At 52.5% G+C, this 21,500-nt stretch overlaps 1 protein-coding gene across 1 annotated transcript; it reads left to right on the plus strand.

The window, feature by feature from the left end:
- Nucleotides 1-351: 351 nt before the first annotated feature.
- GDF10 (growth differentiation factor 10) lies at nucleotides 352-14,127 on the plus strand. The gene is made up of 3 exons (XM_010998718.3): nucleotides 352-946; nucleotides 9,482-10,407; nucleotides 12,324-14,127. Exons 1-3 carry the CDS (start codon nucleotides 631-633, stop codon nucleotides 12,513-12,515), a joined length of 1,434 nt encoding a protein of 477 aa, XP_010997020.2. The 5' UTR covers nucleotides 352-630; the 3' UTR covers nucleotides 12,516-14,127.
- Nucleotides 14,128-21,500: the final 7,373 nt, after the last annotated feature.

The following is a 21,500-nucleotide window of genomic DNA, read 5'->3' on the forward strand; positions in this document are numbered from 1 at the left end:
CCAGCCCCCGCGCTGTCCTGCCAGGCTGAGGCGCCGACACACAGGAGCCGGGCCGGGTCCGGGTCTCCGGCTCTCCGCAGGGGAGCCGGGAGCGCGCTGGCCCACGCCCACGCCCCCCACACGCCCGGGCGCACACTCGGGCGCACACCCCTGCGCGCGCACGCCGCCACACTCGGGCGCACGCACACCGCGGCCCGGCCAGGGACAGCCGTGACGGCGGCGGCCCGGAGTGGTCCGGGGCGCGCAGCCGGGTTCTCCCCGAGGGCGCCGCCGGCCGCCCCGCCCCGCCCCGCCCCTCGAACCCACCGAGCCGGGCGCGCCTGGGGCTGCAAAGTTTCGCTGCGAGTCCGCCGAGGCAGCGCGCTGGCTTGGGCTCAGCGAGGCTCTGCGAGGCTCCGGGCGGCTCCGTGACCGTCGTCCGGGGGCTCGGGCGGCGCAGACAGATCGTGCGCTTGGCTGTGCGCCCCACTCTGCCCCGCGCCCCGCGCGAATCTCCGCACTTCACGCCTCTGGCTTCCCGAGCGGGCCCGCGCGCCCTCCGGCCCCGGGGTCTGTTCTCAGCCTCCTGTGCGCCCTCGCTCTCCCTCCTCCTCCTCCCCGGCTCCGGCCCCTTCGTCGCCGCCACCCATCATGGCCCTTGGCCCTGCTCGGACCAGCCGGGGATCGGGGTCCCGACTGCTGCCGCTGCTGCCGCTGCTTCTGCTGCTGCTCCGGGACGCGGGCGGCAGCCACACGGCCCCCGCCCGGTCCGCCCCGCCAGCGGCCGCCGACGGTCTGATGGGGGAAAAGGACCCGCAGCGGTCCCCGGGGGACGTGGCCGCCGCTCTGGGCCCCAGCGCCCAGGACATGGTCGCTGTCCACATGCTCCGGCTTTATGAGAAATACAGCCGAAGGGGCGCGCGGCCGGGAGGGGGAAACACGGTCCGCAGCTTCCGGGCCCGGCTGGGTAAGTCGAGGGGGCCCCAGGGCCCCTTCTCTTCATCCTCCCTGGTCCTCACTTGTCTATGCTCCCACCCCTTCACCTCCGTTTTCCTCTTCCTTATAGTCATTGACTGGTTCATTCATTCTTTCATTTAACTGTTCCTCCAGCACTCCATCCCAGGCCCTGAGCCTCTGATGGGGACACCAAAGTGGCACAGAGTGACAGAGTTCCTGTCTCTGGGGTGTTGCCGAGCCTGGGAGGGTGTCACACTTGCTGGACACAGATCACCCCATACACAGGGCTTTAAGCACAGGGTAGAGTAGGGACTGGGCTGGGGAGGTTCATAGCATGGGGGGTATCCATGTCCTAGGGGTAAGCTGTGTTAGCTCTCCACAGAGGAGGTAGGAGAGCCTGTCAGGTGGATATAAGGCAGCCCTGATAGACATACCAGTCACTGGGCCTGGACAGACGGTGTGCCCCTCTAGCTGGGGCCAGTAGGTGGGTGTGGTGGTTGGGGGAGCAGAGTGGACTGAGAAGGGTCCTGGGTCCCCAGCCTTGGGTGCACAGGACTTAGGCCTGCTGGGCACTAGCATTGAAGTGTTGAGACTATGAGGGCTTGAGGAAAGGTCTAGAAGCTTGGGCAGTGGGGGATCCCAGCCCCTCCCCTGCCCTTGCCCCACCTGGGCAGATCCTTTCCCCTCTCCCTACTCCTTGGATGGAGCTGGACAGAGACCACTTGCAGAGCCCTCCCTGCCTTGCCTTTGAGAGCACTTCAGAATCCAGCCTCTGACATCTGCCTGTCCAGCCTGGGCTACCTCTGCCAGCCCTGGGTGAGCAGAGAGGATGTGCATCCTGATGGCAGGGGCGGTGGGAAGACCCTGGTTGTCATGGAGATTACTCATCATCCCAGAATGCCATGGCAGAAAATATGGGGAGGGGTCCCCTGCAGCCCTTGTGAAGGAAGAAGCCATTCATCAGGGGCGAGACCATTGATCTGTAGGGTGGAGGGGAACCAGACCAACGTTGGGGCCAGACAGCCTCGGGTCAGATCTGCCACCTACCTGTTGATCACTGGCTGTGTGACTCAAGGTAACATCAGTGGCCTCAGAGCCAAACATGGGAAGCTTGGTCTCACATAAACATGTCCCGGGGAGCACTAGGATGGCCAGACTCACTAGGTCAGTGTTCCTGGGCTCCAGGCCTACCAAATCTAACTCCGTCCTCCCTGGTACCTCTTATTCACCTCTTGGGGCCCATTTCTGGAACATCAATATTAAGCTACTCAAGAATCATTTAGCATGACCGTGACCTTGGGCAATCACTGAAGTTCTGTGGACTTGAGTGCACTCATCTACAAAATGGGCAGACCATAGCTGTATCTTCCCTGTTGGGTAGATGACATGAGGTGATATGGGCAAGCCCTGCGCCCAGCACTGACAGGGTTAGGTGTTTCCCTGGAATACAAAGCATTTGTGTTCATATAGGTGTAGACTTGACCTGGCATGCATTAACTCGGTCCCCAAAGCTTTGCAGTTGAGGAAAGCAAGGCTGGCAAGGTCACTACTGCAACAAGAGGTGAGCATGCCTGTTGAGCCCACCAGCTGCTTTTGCCCACAGTCTGTTTTTTTATTCTCCCAGGCTAGGGTAGTATAAGGAACAGCGAAGCAACAGTTATCCCTGAAAAGGACCTGGAGATGGTACTTTAAATCCAGCCCTCCCATTTTACAGATAAGGAAACTGAGGCCCGGGGAGGGGGAGCTGTTCACAGTGGCACTTTCCATCTGCCAGGCTCGTGTTCCCCTCACTGTTAGTCCCCTCCACCCACCTTCATCAGAACTGAGCCCAGGATGTAGGAGACAGAGGGTGGAATAGACAATTCTGGAAGGTCAGAATTATTCTGGAGCAGTCTGGGACTGTCTGACAAATCCAGCACTCTTGTTTGGAACCACCTGACAACCATGGGTGCAAGTCCCAGCTCCATCAGCTACTGGCTGAGAGCTGTGGTACACATCATTTTACCTCTCTGAGCATCGATTTCTTGTGCACATAGTGGGATGAGGTGGATTTTGTTCCGGGCAGAGAGTGAGCCCAGCCAGCTGGGTTTCTCATCCCTTCCCTTGCTTCATGCCTAGCTCCTTGCTAGCCCTCAGAGGTTCCCGCTTTGTGACCCAGAGACTCAACGGTAAGGAAGCATGAGCTTGGGCAGAGACCCCCTCATCTTATGGATGAGGCACAGATGTTGGGGGCTTCAGCTCTGGTTCTGAATCGTACCGGTCCCAGCCTGCTCCATGACAGTAGCCTCTGCTGCCTCAGTTGGGTGGTCCTGCAGCTCTCGTTGCAGTGGAACCATGTCCCTTGCCTGCCACCAGGCAGCATAGCTGAGGCTCTGAGTGCAGGCTGTGAGCTGGACTGGTGAGGTCCCAATCCTGAGTCTGTGATCTGGGCCAGGGACTGAACTTGGCCATGACTTTTTTTTTTTTTTCCAGTTCTAAAGTGGGGCTTTTCTTTGTAGCATTTTTTAATTGAACTGAGATAAGTGCGGTGCTTAACACAGTGCCTAGCACATGTAAGTTCAGTAATTTATTAGCTCTACTATTATTATTCCAGCCACCCCACTCCTTCCCTCTCCGAAGGGTGTCTTGTTCCCTTTTAAGTCTACATCACCCCCAGCCCCAAACGATTTGCACTTAAACCTAGGCCTTTCCAACTACCTGTGTGATATAGGGCAAGTTTCTTAACCTCTCTGAGCTTGATTTCTCCATTTCTAAAATAGGAGTAATAATAATGCCCATTTGTCGACATTGCCGAAAGTCACATTCAGTTTCCCGAGTCTTTCCTAAGCACCTCATTCGGTGGCGGGTGCTGTAAGCTCGGAGGACACAAAGAAACCTGGCCTACTGACCCTGCCCAGAAAAACTCACTAGCTGGTGGAGAAGGGAGAAGTAAACAGGAGAATGTGAGCAGTACAGCAGGTGGTACAAGGGAGAGAGAAAGGCCTGGGGGTGGGCACTGATCCAGCAGGGGAAGGGCTGGTGGGGAGGGGCCCGTGAAGCCTTCACAGAGCAGGCGGAGCCCAGAGAGATTTAGAAGGGCAAATGGTGTTAGCCAGAACTGAAACAGAGCCCTGTGTGCCAGGAACTGTGCAGAGGTGGCTTCAGTGAGGAAGTAACAGGAGGAGAGAGGTGGGAAATGGAAGCAGATCAGTGGGCCGCCAAGGCCACCAAGAGCCTCGAATGTTATGAGTTTGCCTGTAGGCAGTGAGGCTGTATAAAGTGTGTATCCAGTGAGACAGGGAAAGAGGGAGCGAGAGGGAGGGAGAGGGAGGAAGGAAAGAGAAAAAAGGAAGAGGAGAGGGGAGGAGAGGAGAGAGATTATAAAAGAAATGCATACTTATCCAGAAATAATAGAAAATCAGAGTAAAGAAAAGAAATCAAACTCAATTGCAACCCAGGTATAACCAGAGTTAATATTTTGGTGAAACATACATATATATATATATATATATATATATAGGTTTTTTCACCCTAATGGGGTCATATTTTCAACATGCAGGTAAAACTTGTTATAACCTCATTCTCATTTGAAGTTTCTGTTTTTGTTTTTGTTTTTCATTACTAGTCATCTTGAATTGGTTTTTCATGCCTTTTGGCCATTTGCAGTTTTTCCTGTGGAAATCACTTCATCTAATTGAGGTTCTGGTCTTTTTCTTACTGATGGGTAGAGGTTTTGAAGGATATAAACTCTTCATCTGTAACAGATGATTTCCTTGTGAAGCATGAGTGTGACGTGAGGGTGGCAGTGTCCTGGGGTCCCATGGCGGTTGAGGTCAGGCTGTGGACGAAGACAGTCGTGGAAGGATGGGGAGTTCCAGATGGTAGTGGAGAAACAGGATGCGGCGCCAGCAGGAACTGGGATTGGTTGGATGCAGGAGGGGGTCATGGCCATGACAATTCTCAGGCTCCTGCTGGAGAGGGTGGATGCGTGGCAGTGCCTCCGATTGGGCATGAGGACAGGGAACAGAGGTGAGGTGCCCTGAGCATAGCAGTAGCTTGTGACATCACATGACCAGTATGTTCTGAGCACGTGCAGGGTACCATGCACCTTGCTGAGAGCTCTGCGGAGAGGATCTTCCAACTTCAGGAGGCTCATATACAGATTCTGCCTGGTTTACAGATGAGGAAACTGAAGCACAGAGAGGTTTTGTGATTTGCCTTAGGTCCCACCGCTAGTAAGTGGTGAAGCAGGTTTTAAACCCTGACTCTGGAGCTTACCTAAAAATAGACCCTCTTCCTTTCTCTGCTGCACCACTGGCCGGCGCACTGCTTTCTTCCTTCATCCCACTTCCTTCTGGTGTTCTCACTCCAGTCACCCTGATGGCTGTTTCAGAGGCAGTGGGTGAAGGGACAGATCTCCAGGTGGCTTGGATTCTGCTTGGAACAGTCTTGAGGGTTCTCAAGGGTTGGCCAGCAGGGAGCCTGGGAGGACCCGCAGGCTAGGGCCCCTTCCCTACCTCTTTCCTCTCCAGCCCCATCCCTGACGAGTTGTGAAGGAGGTTGAGTCCCCAGTAGAGTGGAAATGACTAGGGCTCTAAGATTTCCAAAGATCCATAGAGAGATCAGCTTGTCTAAATAAGGTCGATCCTTTCTTTCTTGAAGAGTCAGAACTCAAAATCATCCAAATAATGACTTGTGTTTTTAAACTATTTTAGAGCTCACAGCACCTGATCTTTGTTACATTAGCTGTTAGGCAGATCCAGAGCACGTGGTATGGGAGGGTGGGGAAGGGCCTGGGCTTGGGGTCACGCAGGCCTGGGTGCACATCCCGGCTCTGCCCCTAACTGGCTGGGGGACTCCAGGCAATTGATGTAGTTCCGTCTCCTCTCTGAAGCGCCATCTTTTTGTCCACTCGCCATCTCTGCTCCCCTCATTGTGAAAGTGAAGAATCAAGTGTGCCTATATGCTTTGAGCTTCATAATTAGTAAACCATATTATTCCTATTTTAAAGATGGGAAAACTAAGGCTCAAGGGGGAAGCAACTGGACAAAGATTCCACTGCCCAGTGCCTCCAGTTGGATTTGCATAATCGGCTGTGTCTTTCCAAAGAAGGAGGCTTTCTAGACCTCTTTCAGGATGTTCGCTGAGCCCCAGGGCAGCAAGCCAGGAAGCCCCTTTGTTAAGTGAAGCGGACAGATCTAGCAGACTCCACCCTCCCCTGCCATTCAGCATGTATTTCTGAGCACTGACATCACAAAGTGCCAGGATGTAGGGATGCAGCAGTGCGCACAGCTGGCGAAGCCCCACTCTCATGGAGTTCGCATTCTAAGAGGAAAGAGAAACAATAGCAACAAAATATATATCAGGGTGTCCAAAGGTGAGGTGAAGACAAGTGAAGCAGGGGACAGACAGAGCGAAGGGGCTGCTCCTCCAGCCAAGGGAGCCAATGCGACCCTTTGTTGAGGATGCTTCTCAAGCAAAGATCTGAAGGAGAGGGGAGTGATTCCTGGAGGAGGAGGGGTGATGGCAGAAGAAACAGCTGGGACAAAGCCCTGAGACGGGAGCTTCGTGTTGGAAGGACAGGAAGGCCAGGGTGACGGAGTAGAGATCAGGGTGCTGGGAGCAGATGGAGTTGGGGAGGTCGGCAGGCCAAACCAAATAGTGCCTTGGTAAGGTTTTGAGTTTTATTTGGGGGGCAATGGAGGGCTCTGAGTGGATGGTGACCTGAGGTTGAAGGCACCTGCCGGGGCCTCACCTTCACTGTGTTCTTGAAGCTGTGACAGGTGCTGTAGATGGACATCCCCACAGTTACCACTGTCTCATCCCTGGACTGAGCTCCTCTGAGTACCTCTGACCACCTTTGCCAGGAGCACATTCAGTTGGGAACTTTGATGTACTTTAAAGGAACTACGATAGATCAAGGAAGGAATCAGCCCAGCACTCGGCCCAAGTAGGGGTTTCCCAAGCCTTGATCAGGCTGCCTGACCCATAAGGCTGCCAGACCTCCCGGTATGAGTTCTTGAGCATGCTCTCCTCGGTTTTCCATCCCGAGGGAGGGGCAGCATTGGCCGTCCCCTTCCTCCACCTCAGGCAGAAATGACCTCCAGAAAAGGCCCCCGCCCCGTCCTCCTCAGCACCCAAGGAGGTGGTCTTCCCAGCGTCTTCCTTGGGCCACACCCACCTCAAGCCGAGGTTGCTGTGCCCATCCTGGTGGTCACGGTTGTCCTTCTTTGTACCCTCTCTCATCCTTCACCTCATCACTGGAAGGGGTGGGGGAGCCAGGTGCTTTCCTCTCTGGGCAGCCCCATCTCTGTTCCCCCAAGTCTGCCATTTTTCGTTCTCACCAGCAGCCGTAGGTTCAGGCCAGCGTCCTGCTATGAAAGGCCAGCTTTTTGGAAGGAGTCAGAAATGTCTCTCCTAGAACCTCTTAAGTGTTCTCCAGCAAAGAACCTGTTAGCAGAACAATGGAGTTAAGACTTGAGTTGGATAAAAGAAAAACACTTTTTTCCGCTATGCTAGCTGGGCCATTGTGTGACAGGGACCTAAACTGGTATAGGAGGAATTTGCTCTGGCAGCCTTGGTCCTTTAGATGAAAGTGACAGGGAACCACATTTGGGGAGTCTTCCTTTGGGCCTGGCACATCACATGTTATTTATTTAATCCTCCAAGCATTCACGTGAGACAGAGATTCTGTTGTCCGTCTGAGGCAGATGAGCAAATCGCGGTCCCATCGGGGCCTGGGAGCACGGTTCCTAGGGTCTTTCCTAGCTTGGAGGGTGGAGGTTGCCTCATTGGTGATCTTGCATCCCCACCCACCACCTGCCAACCCCAGATGCTGTGGATACACAGCCATTGCCCACCATTGCTTCTTAAACTTCCCTGATGTTTAGAATCCCTAAGATGCTCATTAAAATATGAATATCTGGGCCCTACTGTCCCAGACCCTCTGAATCAGTATCTCCAGGGGAGGGAGACAGTGATCAGGGAGGTTTGGGAAATGCAGAACCGGAGACCATGACACTCAGGGCCGCAGGGTTTGGGGAAGCCAACTTTAAATGTGCGTCAAGACCATGAACTACTTCTTACTTGTGGACATGTTGAGGGGCCGCTGCACCTCTCTGCGGGTTTGTTCTGAGAATTCAGTAAGGTAGGATCTTTGAGTGTCACCCAAGTCTTGACTGAAATTTATCAGACCCTCCGATTTTTCTTTCCTTCCTCTCTTGTAGAGCCTTAAAAATACGTGGATGTTCCCAATTGAATTATGCCTTCTTCTCAATAGAAACAAATAACCTTAAACTAAAGATTTTGGTTTAAAAAAAAATACCAGCTGATCCTGTGGGTGCAGGTGTCAGAGAAGCTGTGGCCTTCACACATGCCCTTTGGAGAGCCCATTGTCCGCACACACATGCATGCATACACGCACACACACCCATGCATACACGCACACACACCCCCACTCTTGGGAGCCCTGTACCTCTCCCGGCCTCACCCAGCAGACAGACACCTGGCAGCAGGAAATAGAGCAGCGGGAGGGAGGCAGCTGACATAGCAGCTCTGGTCTCCTGTTCATCTGCAGCATCACGGGGCGACCCCAGGAATGATGCTTCCGTCCATCCAAACCTTAGAGAGGGCTTGCTATTTACAGAACTCATGCTGCCAGGGCTTGGGGCCTCTTCTTGAGGCTGCAGACAAGGGTGTTCTGCCCTGGGGCTCTGCGGTACACCTGGTGGACCCGAGAGACAAGGGCGGGCTGGTTGACAGCCCCAGGGATGCGGGGACGGAAGGGTTCTTGAGCTGCAGGTATGATGTTTGCGGGCTCCCGGTCCTTTTCATGGTTTGGGCCTCTGGAGAGCAACCTGGATGTTGGCGATTTTGCTGAGTGACCTGGGGCAATCCTGATATTACTCTTTCTTTGTAAAAGAAGTGTAAAAGGCCTTGGGCAGAATAAATAGTAGGCGCCCCAGTGGCTGTGCTCTTAAGCCCAGTTTCCCTCAGGAGACACTCAAAATGCAGGAAAAGTATGGGGCACTCTACTTATTTTAACTCATTTGGGAAAAGGGTTGCATTTAAAGTCTATAAAATAGAGGGCTATGCAAATACAGGGTGGGGGGGCTGCAGTCAGCAGGGCCTGGACCCATCCCAGACCATCCTGAACACCTGATTCCACCTTATCTCATGAATGAAGGTGTAGGGGATCATTTGTTTATTTGCTCACTGAGAAGTGTTGGAGCGCAGAGGTGGGAACAGGAACTGCAGGGTCCAGCAAGCCTGAACACCTACCCTGCTTGCTACCTTTTTTTCTTCCTTTTTTTGCAATGGGATATTGACAGTCCCCAACCTTCTGACCTCCATCCCTCATCTCCATCCTTTCACTGAAAATAGCAAAGGGTGCCCTCATCAGTTTACTGTGAGAATTACATGAGATGAGGAAAGCCTGGCTAGGCTGGCAGCGCTCCCTGGATTAGCGAGTTCCTCCTCCACCCTGGCCCTGGGCCGGAGACCCTAAGAGCACGGGGCCTCTCCAAGGAGACAACCTAACGGGCTGTGGTCTGTCCTCCCCTCGCAGAAGTGGTCAACCAGAAAGCCGTGTATTTCTTCAACCTGACTTCGATGCAGGACTCGGAAATGATCCTCACAGCCACATTCCACTTCTACTCGGAGCCGCGCTGGCCCCGGGCGCGTGAGGCACCATGTAAACAGCGGGCCAAGAATGCATCCTGCCGCCTGCTGCCCCCGGGCCCCCCGGCACGCCAGCACCTGCTCTTCCGCAGCCTCTCACAGAACACCGCCACGCAGGGGCTGCTCCGAGGGGCCATGGCCCTGCCACCCCCGCCACGGGGCCTGTGGCAGGCCAAGGACATCTCCCCCATCGTCAAGGCAGCCCGCCGTGATGGCGAGCTGCTCCTGTCGGCCCAGCTGGATTCTGGAGAGAAGGCCCCTGGGGCCTCCCGGCCCAGCCCCCACGCACCCTACATCCTCATCTACGCCAACGACCTGGCCATCTCAGAGCCCAACAGCGTGGCAGTGACACTGCAGAGATACGACCCCTTCCAGGCTGGGGACCCAGAGCCTGGCGCAGCCCCCAACAACTCTACAGACCCCCGAGTGCGCCGGGCCACGCAGGCCACTGGGCCCCTCCAGGACAATGAGCTGCCGGGGCTGGACGAGCGGCCGGCACACGCGCCCCACGCCCAGCACCACCACAAGCACCAGCTGTGGCCCAGCCCCTTCCGGGCGCTGAAGCCGCGGCCCGGGCGCAAGGACCGCCGGAGGAAGGGCCAGGATGTGCTCATGGCCTCCTCGCAGGTGCTGGACTTCGACGAGAAGACGATGCAGAAAGCCCGGAGGAAGCAGTGGGACGAGCCGCGGGTCTGCTCCCGGAGGTATCTGAAGGTGGACTTCGCGGACATCGGGTGGAACGAATGGATCATCTCGCCCAAGTCCTTCGACGCCTACTACTGCTCGGGGACCTGCGAGTTCCCCATGCCCAAGGTAGGGTGTAGGTGTATTCTACCCCTTGGCTAATTGTGACTCTCAGCTCTGCCCCGCCTGGCGAGCCCCTCTGCCTTATGACTGTTTTCTGCCTCTAAATAGGGATAATAACACCTCCCATCTATTCAAGGCAGGGAATAGTACATAGAGGTGCCAGCGCAGCAGCCGGCGGGGTGGATACAGCCCACAGATGGATGCAGCCTGGCTGTGCTTTTGCAAGTGTTGCCTTCTTGGAATTTGAATTTTAAATCAGAACAGTTCTCCTTTTGCAAAGCAGGAGAATCCATCTCCTTAGGGATGTGTTCCTACATAGCAAAATCTACACAGGTGGAGTAGACACTGCCCCGCTGCACGCAGGTCAGACCTCTGAAGCCCCCTCCTCGCAAGGGCTCTCGTTTCTGTTCCTGGGCTAGACCTCGGGGCGTTGGTGTCTGTGACCAGTACAGAGCTGGCCTCAATGGCTTCCCAGGCTGACTCCCCCACCCTCTCCCTTCCACTCAGGCCGGGGATTCACGGGGCAACTAGCTCCCATTGTGACCGCATGGGGCTGTTTTATCCATTGCACTGGCCTCATTTTTCAGATGCTCACCTTCCCTCCAGGCTGGGCTATGGCTCTGTCCATCCATCACCCCACCGCCTGAACACCGGTGGGCCGGCGGCCAGCTGATGTCGACCTCCACAGGGAACACACACTTTCCTCCTACTTAGCTCCTCCTCTGAGTCCCAGGTCGTGCCTTTCCCTCCAAGAAAGGAAGTCAGTGCATAAATCCAGCGCGAACCATGAATGAATCAGCCATCTGGGAAATCCCAGACCCAGACATGGGGCCGCATTAACCTGGTGGGGGAATTAAGAGGCTTCTTCTCCAAGCCGTGCATGTGTGGGAGAGAGGAAGGGAGGAGCCTGACAGAGACAGGCGTCCGCCGGAAGGGCCCAGCACAGACCTGGGGCAGATGCAGGGTGAGTACTGGCTGGCTGACCCTGCACTTACCTTATCAGTCTGCCTTGCTGTCTTCCCGCCTTCCCTGACACTAGCCTGATCTCCCCAAACGCCGGTGTCCCTCTCCTCCCCTCCTGCCCACCGGCCGCCTCCCTCATCGATGCACTATATATATAAGACTGTCTTTGGCCGACTACGAGCTGAAGCACCTGTGATGTGGTCCTGGTCATCCTGTGGGAGGTGCTTAAGGAACAGCCTTCTCTGTAATTAGGGCTGGGACCCAGACCCTTCTGGATGTGAGAGGCTGCCAGGGGCGGGAGGTGGGGAGAGTCGGTGTGGGCCCAGTGAGCATGGTTTCCAAGCCAGACTGCTTTCTAACTGAGGGCTCTTGGTCAAGTTAGTCATGTTAAGCCTCAGTTTCCTCACCAGTAAAATTAAGGTCCTACCCACCCTGTAAGACTGATGCGATGACACGGCAGGGTGATGCAGGTGACACCCTGAGGTCAGACCCGCCCAGGAATGAGGAGTTTCCAGCCCTACAAGCCGATGTACATGTGTGCCTGCAGGCCTTCCCCTCCAGTGCTGAGAACATGCTCACGTGGCAAGCGCGTCGGTGTGCCTCAGGCTGACGTCTGGGCAGCTGTGGCCCTGGGTGGAACCAGCTGGGCATCTCCCTCAACCTTCCCTCTGGAGTTCCCATCCAGTTCCAGGTGCTCCTTGGGGATGTGTGACGCACAGGTGCCCCCAGGTGGCCAGTGCCATGTAGGGGATGTGACTTCCTCTGCTTGAGGGCCAGGAAGGCCTTTTGCAAACGGACTTCACAGGAAATGTGTACCCTGCCCTGGGACCTCACCTTTTCTTCTAGGCTGATGCCTTTCCTGTGACCTCAGTCAAGGACGTGCAGGTGGTACGGTGGGCGGGTGAGGACTGCCAGGTGGGCTGAGCACAGAAGTAACCATGCTCCTTTCCGCCTTGCAGATCGTCCGCCCGTCCAACCACGCCACCATCCAGAGCATCGTCAGGGCCGTGGGCATCGTCCCGGGCATCCCAGAGCCTTGCTGCGTTCCCGACAAGATGAACTCTCTCGGGGTTCTCTTCCTGGATGAGAACCGGAACGTCGTTCTGAAGGTGTACCCCAACATGTCTGTGGAGACCTGTGCTTGCCGGTAAGACCGGCCACTCTGGAGTGGAGGAAACCTGTCCCGCCCCCACGCCCAGCAGGACAGCATTCTCAGAACCTTCTGGAGCGAGCACTTGACTCAGAATGCAGCCGCAAAGGCAGGGCAGAGCTCCCAGGGAGCCATGCTGGGTCCCAGAAAGATCCGTCCCCTGGGGCATCATTCTGGGGTCTTTCATTGCTAGTGACTCAGCCCCCTAAATGTCGGTCTGAATCCTCCGAAGGGATCTGAATTAGCCCTGGCCTTATGGTCACCCACCGCCTGTCCCCTCTGTCCTCAAGGCCTGAAAACTGGACGTGTCCACAATGTTGGGTTTTGTAACCATCATCTCATAACCTGGACAGAAGGCTTCAAACCTGAGAGCTTCACTCCCTTCACATAGAAAGAAACTCTGTTTAAATAATCAGTTTGAAAACACTTGGGGCCACGTAGTGATGCTGGAAAACAGGGCCTAAATGATGATATCAATGGCCGTTTTCTTTCCAAATCCACTGCAAAAGCTTGTCTACATACCGAATACACATATAACCAATTTCGGTTTCTTTTCCTCGATATATTTTTTATTTTAAAACAGAAAGGATGGAACTGACATCGTTCCCCACAGAGGTGATCATCGCTGGTTAAGTGTGCGTTGTTTAAACATGCTTATGGAAATAACAGCTACAGTGCTATGTTGGAATACTAAAACTTAACCAAGATTTTATATTTTTGTAAATTATACTTTCTCTACCATAGATGGTGTGTGTTACATGTTTTTATGGAAAGCTAATAAATTAAAGGGACAGTGCTATCTTGAAAAACTGACGGTCACCCATTCCAAAATACAGATGGACCCCCATGTGTCAGTATGACACCTGGGTGGCTGCGGGGACACAGCCACTTTAGGAGCCGACATCCTAAGCTCCAGACATCATCTACTCCTCGGCCATCCAGGGTCCGCCCACTCACTGCAACACACGTCCCCACTCTGAGCTCGTCCAGGCAGGACAGTAGCTTTAGCCTCAGAGGACATCCATTGATGAGGGGGTGACTGAGGCATTTAAAGGAACATCTGTGGTAGCCTGGTCAGGGACCTTTTACTCAAGCCACTTCAAGCAGGAGATCCAGTGGAAGTGAGGGATCTCTCCTGAGATTCAGGGGCTTCTGAGGGACTGGAATGTCTGCTTCTCCCTGCTTCTTTGTCAGCATCTCCATCTCAAAACAGCCTCCCCACAATTGTTCCCTACCCCCAAGCTGACATCACCTTACAGCTGTAGCACCCAAAGCTGGTTGACTGGCATTTCTGAAGAAGCTGGGTCCAATTTGGGGCAGGTATGTAACAGTCTTTGGCTGGGAACTCTGAGGATGGCATGGTCCCCAGTCGTACCTGGAGGAGGCTGAAAAGCCAGGAGCAGTTCTCCAAGAGGGGACTTCGAAGGAGGAAAGAAGCCCAGGGCTTCAAGGACTCCTGAGGCCAGGGTTCCCGTGCAAGGGCTGTGGGAGGAAGTGCTCCCAGGAGAAACAGGCAGGGAGTGGGTAGAGCAGGATGAGAGGGCAAGAAGCTCAGCATCCCAGCCTTGCCTGGACCCTGAGGGGAGCTCTGGAGCTTCAGCTGTACCTCCGGGTTAGTCTAGCTTTGAGGTAAGGGAGCTGGATGTTCAGACCCCCTCCTCAGGCTGCCCCTGGTGGAGAGATGGAAACTCGCCAGCTCTCCGGCCCTCTGCACAGGCAGCCACTGTGGTTTAGGAAGCCCAGCAGCATCTGAAGAAGGCCACAATCACAGCTACTGGAGGTAAGGAGAGCGACACTGACGACAGTACCGAGGACAGGCAGGTGAGGGCTGAGGGTGCCTGGATAGGGGTGCAGGTATTTTCCCCATAGACATCTTCGCTGCAAGAAGTTCCTTCACAGGCATTTTTGCTGCACAACTAATTGACCATGAAGCCATTTTGCCATAAAAGATCAAATAACTGGTTGAAAATTACATCAACTAGAAAGTGATCGCAGGTCAGCTTTTCCAAATTCTTCCGTGAGCAGTCATCCCTCCTACCCATCAAAACCAAAAGTTTACCAAGCTATCAAAAATGTAAGAGGCAGCTACTAATTCATGACAGTCTTCAAGAGCATTAATGATGAATGTTTTTAAATTGAAGGATAATTGATTTACAACATTGTGTCAGTTTATGGTGTACAGCATAGTGATTCAGTTACACATGTGTATATTCCTTTTCATATTCTTTTCCATTATAGGTTATTCCAAGCTATTGAATAGTTTCCTGCGCTATACAGTAGGACCTTGTTTTGTTTTCTATCTATTTTCGATACAGTAATTTATATCTGCTAATCCCAAACTCCTAATTTATCTCTCCCTGCCTTTCCCCTTTGGTAATCATAGGTTTGTTTTCTATGTCTGTGAGTCTGCTTCTGTTTTGTAAATAAGTTCCTTAGTCTCATTTTTTTTAGATTCTACATATAAGTGATAGGATATTTGTCTTTGTCTGGTCTGACTTTCTTCACTTAGTACAATAATCTCTAGGTCCATCCATATTGCTGCAAGTGGCATTATTTCATTCTTTTTTATGGCTGAGTAGTATTCCATTGTATAAATATACCACAAGTTCTTTAACCATTCATCTGTCAATGGACATTCAGGTTGCTTCCACGTCTTGGCTGTTGTAAATAGTGCCGCTATGAACATTGAGGTGTATGTGTCTTTTCGAAACAGAGATCCCTCTGGATATATGCCCAGGAGTGGGATTGCTGGGTCATATGGTAAGTCTATTTCTAGTTTTTTGAGGAATCCCCATACTGCTTTCCATAATGGCCGCACCAAACTACATTCCCACCAGCAGTGTAAGAAGGCTCCCTTTTCTCCACGCCCTCTCAGCATTTAGTGGATTCTTTAGCTCATTTAGATACAATGGCTTGTTCTCTCATGCCATCTTTACCAGATTTATCATGTGGTATCAGAAGTTGGAGGCAAAGAAAGAATAAAGCTCCTCTTATTCCCCCAAAAAGGAGATGGTTATGTGATTCCTGGTTAAGTATACATCCCTTGAAAATGATGAAAATTTTAACAAAATCTTAGATTAGCTCCACCAAGGATTTGCAAAAACTGATGTGTTGCCTTTTCTAGTGTAATATAACTGTCAAGCAGTTATTTTATTTTTTTACTGCAAAACGGCCTTACGGCCAATTAGTTGTGCTGCAAAACCACTTGCGGCAAAGCTGTTTACGGCGAAAACGCTGGACACACCTGGCTGGGGCCCAGCCGCATCTGCTCAGCATCTCCTCTGAGGTGCTGCGAGTGGCCGCGGGGCGTGTGTGTGAACAGCTGCCCTGGGCACATGGCCCTGCCTCTTGGCAGAGATCAGGTGAGGCGATGGGGGTGGTCCTTAAGGCGCACACTGCCGTATTCCTGCAGGACTTGTACTGGGGCTAAATGATTCACTCATTGGATTGCTGCGATGTCTCAAATTGGTCTGTAAATTGGTCATGGCTTGGTTTGCCAGGTCTAATCCTTTTTGAAATATGACAGGATATAAATTACTAGCAAAATAAGTCAAAACATTAGGGCTTGATAAGGTTCCAAATGTCTTGCTTCTCAATATTAGATTCCTCATTTCCCCTTCTCTCCCTCGGTTTTTTTTTTTTTCTCATCTAACTGCTCCCTTTCCATTTCTTGGTAAAGATGGGGTGTCCTATAATAGTTCTATCTTACTGTTCCTGGCAGTTGCAGTTTCTGGGAGATCTTCTGAGTCACCACCGAGGCCTACGACGTCTCTGAGCCTTCATTTCTGGATGAAAGGGATAGAAGGAGCAGGCTGGGGGGATCACCCCTGTGTCCAGCCACGGACAGGGGCTTTGGGCTTGTGCCAGGATAGATGGTACCCAGTGGTGATGACTTTGGGGTGTGGTGGAAGGAACCAGTATCGTCAGTGACCCATCTCCCATGTTTACAGAGCACCCTACAATTTAGACATGGCCTTTCCGTGAGCCTCGGAGCAACGTTGCAACTTACTATCCACTTAGTGCCTCAGAAAAACAGGCTCAGGACATTTAGTAATATGACCACCACCATCTTTCCAAGACCAAAGGTAACGTCAGCTCTGACACCCAAGGCTGCCTAGTTCAAGTCTCAGGTGTCTGGTCCTGCCTCCCAGCTTCCTGACCAGTGACCCCTACTACCAGCCTATTAAGGCTGTCCCAGTGCCACTGAATGGCCTTCCAGTAAAGCAAGATTTTAAAAGAAATGTGGGTATGAAACAACTTTTTTTCCTCTTAAAACCAAAATATCAATGTCAGATTATCACAAGAGCAAGAGATTCCAGCACACAGATATGCATGGGTCCCTGGATCTCTGAGGTCATCAACTGCCTCTGGGTCAGCCTGGAGGGAGCAGGGTGGTGGCCTGCCCCTGAGCCCGTTTCCTGAAGTCACACATCCTCTGATAGGGTAAGGCTTTAGTTCATGTGACAAATATAACAAACAGTACAATTATGAGCTAGAAACGTTAAGGCTGGGAAAAACTTCCAGAAAACTTCTGATGCAACCCTTTAACTCCACAAGTGGGGAAACTTGAGTCTGGATGCCCACCAGGTGTCTTGCCTGAGGCGTCCCAGCAGGTACCTCTTTATGTCTAAGTCACTTGTAAAATATCACAGCGGGAGCCTTTAACTGATGCTCCTGTGACCAGGGTGGACACAGGGCCATGATAGAGGGGCCTCCAGAAATCTGAGGCGGGGATGGGAGAGTTTGCAGAGGAATAGAGACGGCTCCCCCAGGATGCACGAGCTGGACTTAGCTGGCGGCATGAAGCCACTGCAGGCATCAGCTTGTGCAAGATGAGTTTGCTGGCCGCACATGCCAAGGAGGGCTGGAGAGGGTTTTGAGGGGGAAGAACCAGTGAAGCAGCTTGGCAGCACTGGCTCTAAGTTGTGCACCAAAACACTGAAGTTAGAGCCGAAGGCTATTTCCTTTTGCCAAAAGCTGGAAACGTAAAATCCTTCACTGATAAACGGATGCTTCTGTGACTTCCATTCACCTCCTCTCTTTTGCTCCCTGAGACGATCATGCTCTTTTAAGCTCTGGTCCACTTTTCCTTCTCACTCACTCTAGAGCCCTCCAATCGCCCCCAGCAGTCCTGGTGGTATGTGTAGAGGGTGGGTGAACAGAGGAATGACCTGTTTATTCATTATTTAGCCTCTCCTGTGTGCCAGATACCGTATCAGGCAGCGTACACATACTTAATCTCTTGGACGGTCTCTCTGAATTTCTTCTTTTATCAAAAGCAACATGCAGACTTGAATATGCATCGGAATCACCTGGAAGGCTGGGCCAGGTTGCTGGACCCTGACCCTGACCCTGATTCAGGACAAGACTTAGCATTTCTAACTAATTCCCTGGTGCTGCTACTGCCGCGGTCCAGGGACCACACTTTAAGAACCACTGTTCTAATAAATGTGCTGACAGCCTGGGCACAGTGCAGGAACAGGGAGCACACACTGGCTGAGGACTCACATTTGGCTGCGTGCCAAACAGAAGTAGGCTCTCAGGAAGGCAAGGCCCAGAAGTGGAAAGGACATACCCCCCTGCTCTGCCTGGCTCGTGCTCGCTCCTCAAGGTGGGTCCAGTCTTTATTCCTCTGAGCAATGTGTGGGTGAGTGCAGCCCCTGAGAGGCTCACAGAAGGACAGATGTCTCATCGTCACACCTCCTGAGACAGAAGGGACCCCTGACCCGCTGGAGGCAGCTGTGTCACAGACATTCAGGCAGATCCTGTCCCATCTCCATATGAAAGCTGAGGTCAGTGTCCGCTGGAAGGATGAGCTTCAGTCATCCTTGACATAAATGGGTGAGTCAGCCCTGCCTCTCTTGTTCACTAAATTGTACTTCTCCCGTAGTAATGGCGTGTGATGACTCTATTTCTGTAATTCCAAAGTCCTGGGAGAGATGATGTTACAGAGGCTTCGGTTAGAAGTTGCCACAGCACAGTCATGCCAAACTGACCGGGCATCAATTGTAGACAAGTGCACCAGGCTGAGCTGGCAGCCACAGAGGCAGGGCCAGCCTGGTCCACACACCCGCTGGAGTGCCCTGAGGTGTCCAAGGACGTACGTAGGGATGAGCCCAGAGGTCTGCCCGGGAGGGGCTTTAGACCCTCTGTGAACACAGGGCTGGCCTGCTCAGCACATCAAATTGTAGGAAGGATGCCATTTGGCCAACCCAAGGCAACAGCAGCCAGCAGTCCTAGGGCCCTTTGCAGTGGTTGTAAGGCAGATCCAACAGGATGTCATCACTCAGAACACAGAGGCTGCGAGGAGGAGGGGATCTGAGCAGGCACTGAAAGGCAGGACAGGGTGGCCCCAGGTGGAGGACAGTGGGGAAGAGCATGAGGCATCCCTAACGGAGAACACAGCCAAAGCAGGGGCTCTGAAGAAATGAAGGGCAGGTTCCCCACAGGAGTAATAGAAACAGTGATAGAAAAATCAGCATTCATATTGACAAGAATGCTGTTGAATGTTTACCACGTGCCAGGCTCTGGGCTAAAGAGCAAGCACCCAGGCATCTGAGGAAGCCTCTGGCCTTCTCCCTGGACTGAGAGCATGGTACCAAATATGACTCTCCAGCATAGCCTTGGACCAGCATGGATGAAAGGTGGCAACTTCCATACCTTCTGGAAGGCTGAAGGCCTTTGGCTCACTGAAACAGGAAAAAAGAGTCCAAATCAGCTAGCAATGCAAATCACCGTTACTTTGTTCATCAAATTACTAATGATTAAAAGGAACTACAAGTGAAGGGTGCAACAGGTGCTCTTAGAGTCTGCCAGCGGGAATGAATCTTAAAAGAGTATTTCTGGAAAGCGGCTTTGCAACTTTTACCAAGAGTTTTGAAAATATGTATTTTCAAATATTTAGATATCCCCCTTCTGATGAACTCTCTTAACAATATATATTTATATAATTGTATGTATGTAAAATATGCCTTGCAATATTATCTTAATAAATAATCTGTCCTGTAGCTGGAAGATGTTGACTACATCAAGATATGTCAATATGGTTGGGTATTGTTCAGTCATAAAAATGGAAGTACATGAAAATTTTTCATGGCGGGAGAAGATAGTTACATAATCTTTTAGCTGCATCTTCTTCCAGTGACCAAATCTAGGCCCCTCTGGGGAATCATCCCATCCTGACTCTCATTCCTTGCTACCAGTGACGTCACCTCCACCTAAGCCAATCAAGGCATTGAATTTCCGTGGCCACAGTGATTGGCTGGGGCCTGGGCAGATGATCCAATCCGGACCAAAGAGATACCATAAGAATAACCAGGACCACCTGGAAAGGGGGCTTTTGCTCCTCCCTCAATGGATGTGAATTGGATGCAGGCCAGCGATAGCCATCTTGCCAAGATGCAGAGATGGAGCTCCCACAAGAACCAAGAGCTTTCTGGAAGAGGGGAGAATGGGATCAGAGTGTGATCATGGATGACCTCTTCTCTCAACCCAGCCCCCTGGCACAGGGGTGTGCCTGCTGGAGAAATGGGTAAGCCTGGGAGTGTGTCTTAAGAAAGTTGTTACCTTGGTGCCCAAAAGGAGACATCACGGGGACCTGGGCAGAAACCTAGATCAGCCGGCACCAGCAGCTGTAGGATGTGTGGGAGCCACCCCGACAGCAAAACTGGGTGTCATTGAGAAGCAACAGCAATTGGGACCTACCAAGACCCTTACCCCACCCCTCTTCCCTCTTCCAGCATGAAGAAGCTGGACTGATACCAACTCACCTCCATCTCCTTTGGACTAAATCAACCTACAGGCTCTTAAACAATTCAGGAAAGAGATGCCCTGAGAGAGGAAACCAGACTTTCTGATAATACAGATCAGGAGGCCTCATGCAATTACTTAAAAACAATAAAGGAGATGTGAGCATAATGATACTCTGAATTTGTGGGCAGATAATTCCAGAAATGCATAGGCATGCCGTACTGCACAGTTCTGGGGGTGCCTTCCCCGTCACAGTCTATGTAACCGGGACCTCCAGGAGGTGTTCACATGCGACCTTCATGGTTGGATGTGGTGACCCCATATGTAAACAGGTCCCTAGTCCTCAAATCCAAAACTGACTTTCTTTCAATCCCTTGCATGACAAAACTTGATCTGAATGGGTATTTGTGTTTTGATTTGTTTCATTACAGAAATATTAATGTGTATGAGTATAGGGTGTTGTACCCAACCCCGCTGGGGATATCACAATATACTCACCATATCAAATTCCCCAAATCTGAAGCTTTCTGAATCGCAAAACACTCCTGGCCTCAAGGATTTTAAACAGGGGATTGTGGAGTTGCAGCTGCCTCAAAATGTTGCCTGCGCCCATCACTGGAGGGTGAGATTGCAAGTTATTTTTATTTCCTCCTTTCTAATGTTTTGCATTTCCCAAATTATCTGCACTATATATTACTGTTATAAGCAAGCAGGAAAAATCTGTCCTGTTTTTAAGAAAACATCAAATCAGCAGCATCTCCAGCTTCAAGAGACAGCACGTTCAGGCCGCCCTCTGGCAACCCTTGGCTCCACCTCTTGAATGTGACAGGTTTCTGGGTGGCCTCCAGGGACCGGAGCACTGTGAGGGATGCCTGCTCTGCCCCCCAGCTCCTCCCAGCCCACTCCCTGCTGCTGTGAAGTTGAAGCTTCACTGCCTGCCCTGTGCACCCATTCTCCTCCCTGCCTCAGGGAGTTCATGCTCAGAGCTGGCTCAAAGCCAGGCAAGCTTCCTGCCCCCTCTGCAGGCAGCACTTCTGAAGCTGCGCCCTTCCCGTCCATCCTCCCTGGCAGTGTCCCCAAAGGATGGGGACAGCAAGTTCTGTCCGAGCCTGGCCCCTGGAGATTCCTGGTTTCACACACACACCCCCCCCACCGCCACCACCACCACAAGGAGTAGAATAGAGCTGGGTGCACACCGGGATCTCTGCACCTACCTGCCCTGGCCCCTCGTCCATCC

The sequence above is a fragment of the Camelus dromedarius genome, chromosome 8, assembly GCF_036321535.1.
Source record: "Camelus dromedarius isolate mCamDro1 chromosome 8, mCamDro1.pat, whole genome shotgun sequence".
Lineage (NCBI taxonomy): Eukaryota > Metazoa > Chordata > Mammalia > Artiodactyla > Camelidae > Camelus > Camelus dromedarius.

Coding starts and splice junctions, on each gene's coding strand:
- GDF10 (XM_010998718.3), top strand. CDS start 631: ATGGCCCTTGGCCCTGCTCGGACCAGCCGGGGATCGGGGTCCCGACTG. Junction 947..9,481: donor CAGCTTCCGGGCCCGGCTGG/GTAAGTCGAGGG, acceptor CTCCCCTCGCAG/AAGTGGTCAACCAGAAAGCC. Junction 10,408..12,323: donor GCGAGTTCCCCATGCCCAAG/GTAGGGTGTAGG, acceptor TCCGCCTTGCAG/ATCGTCCGCCCGTCCAACCA.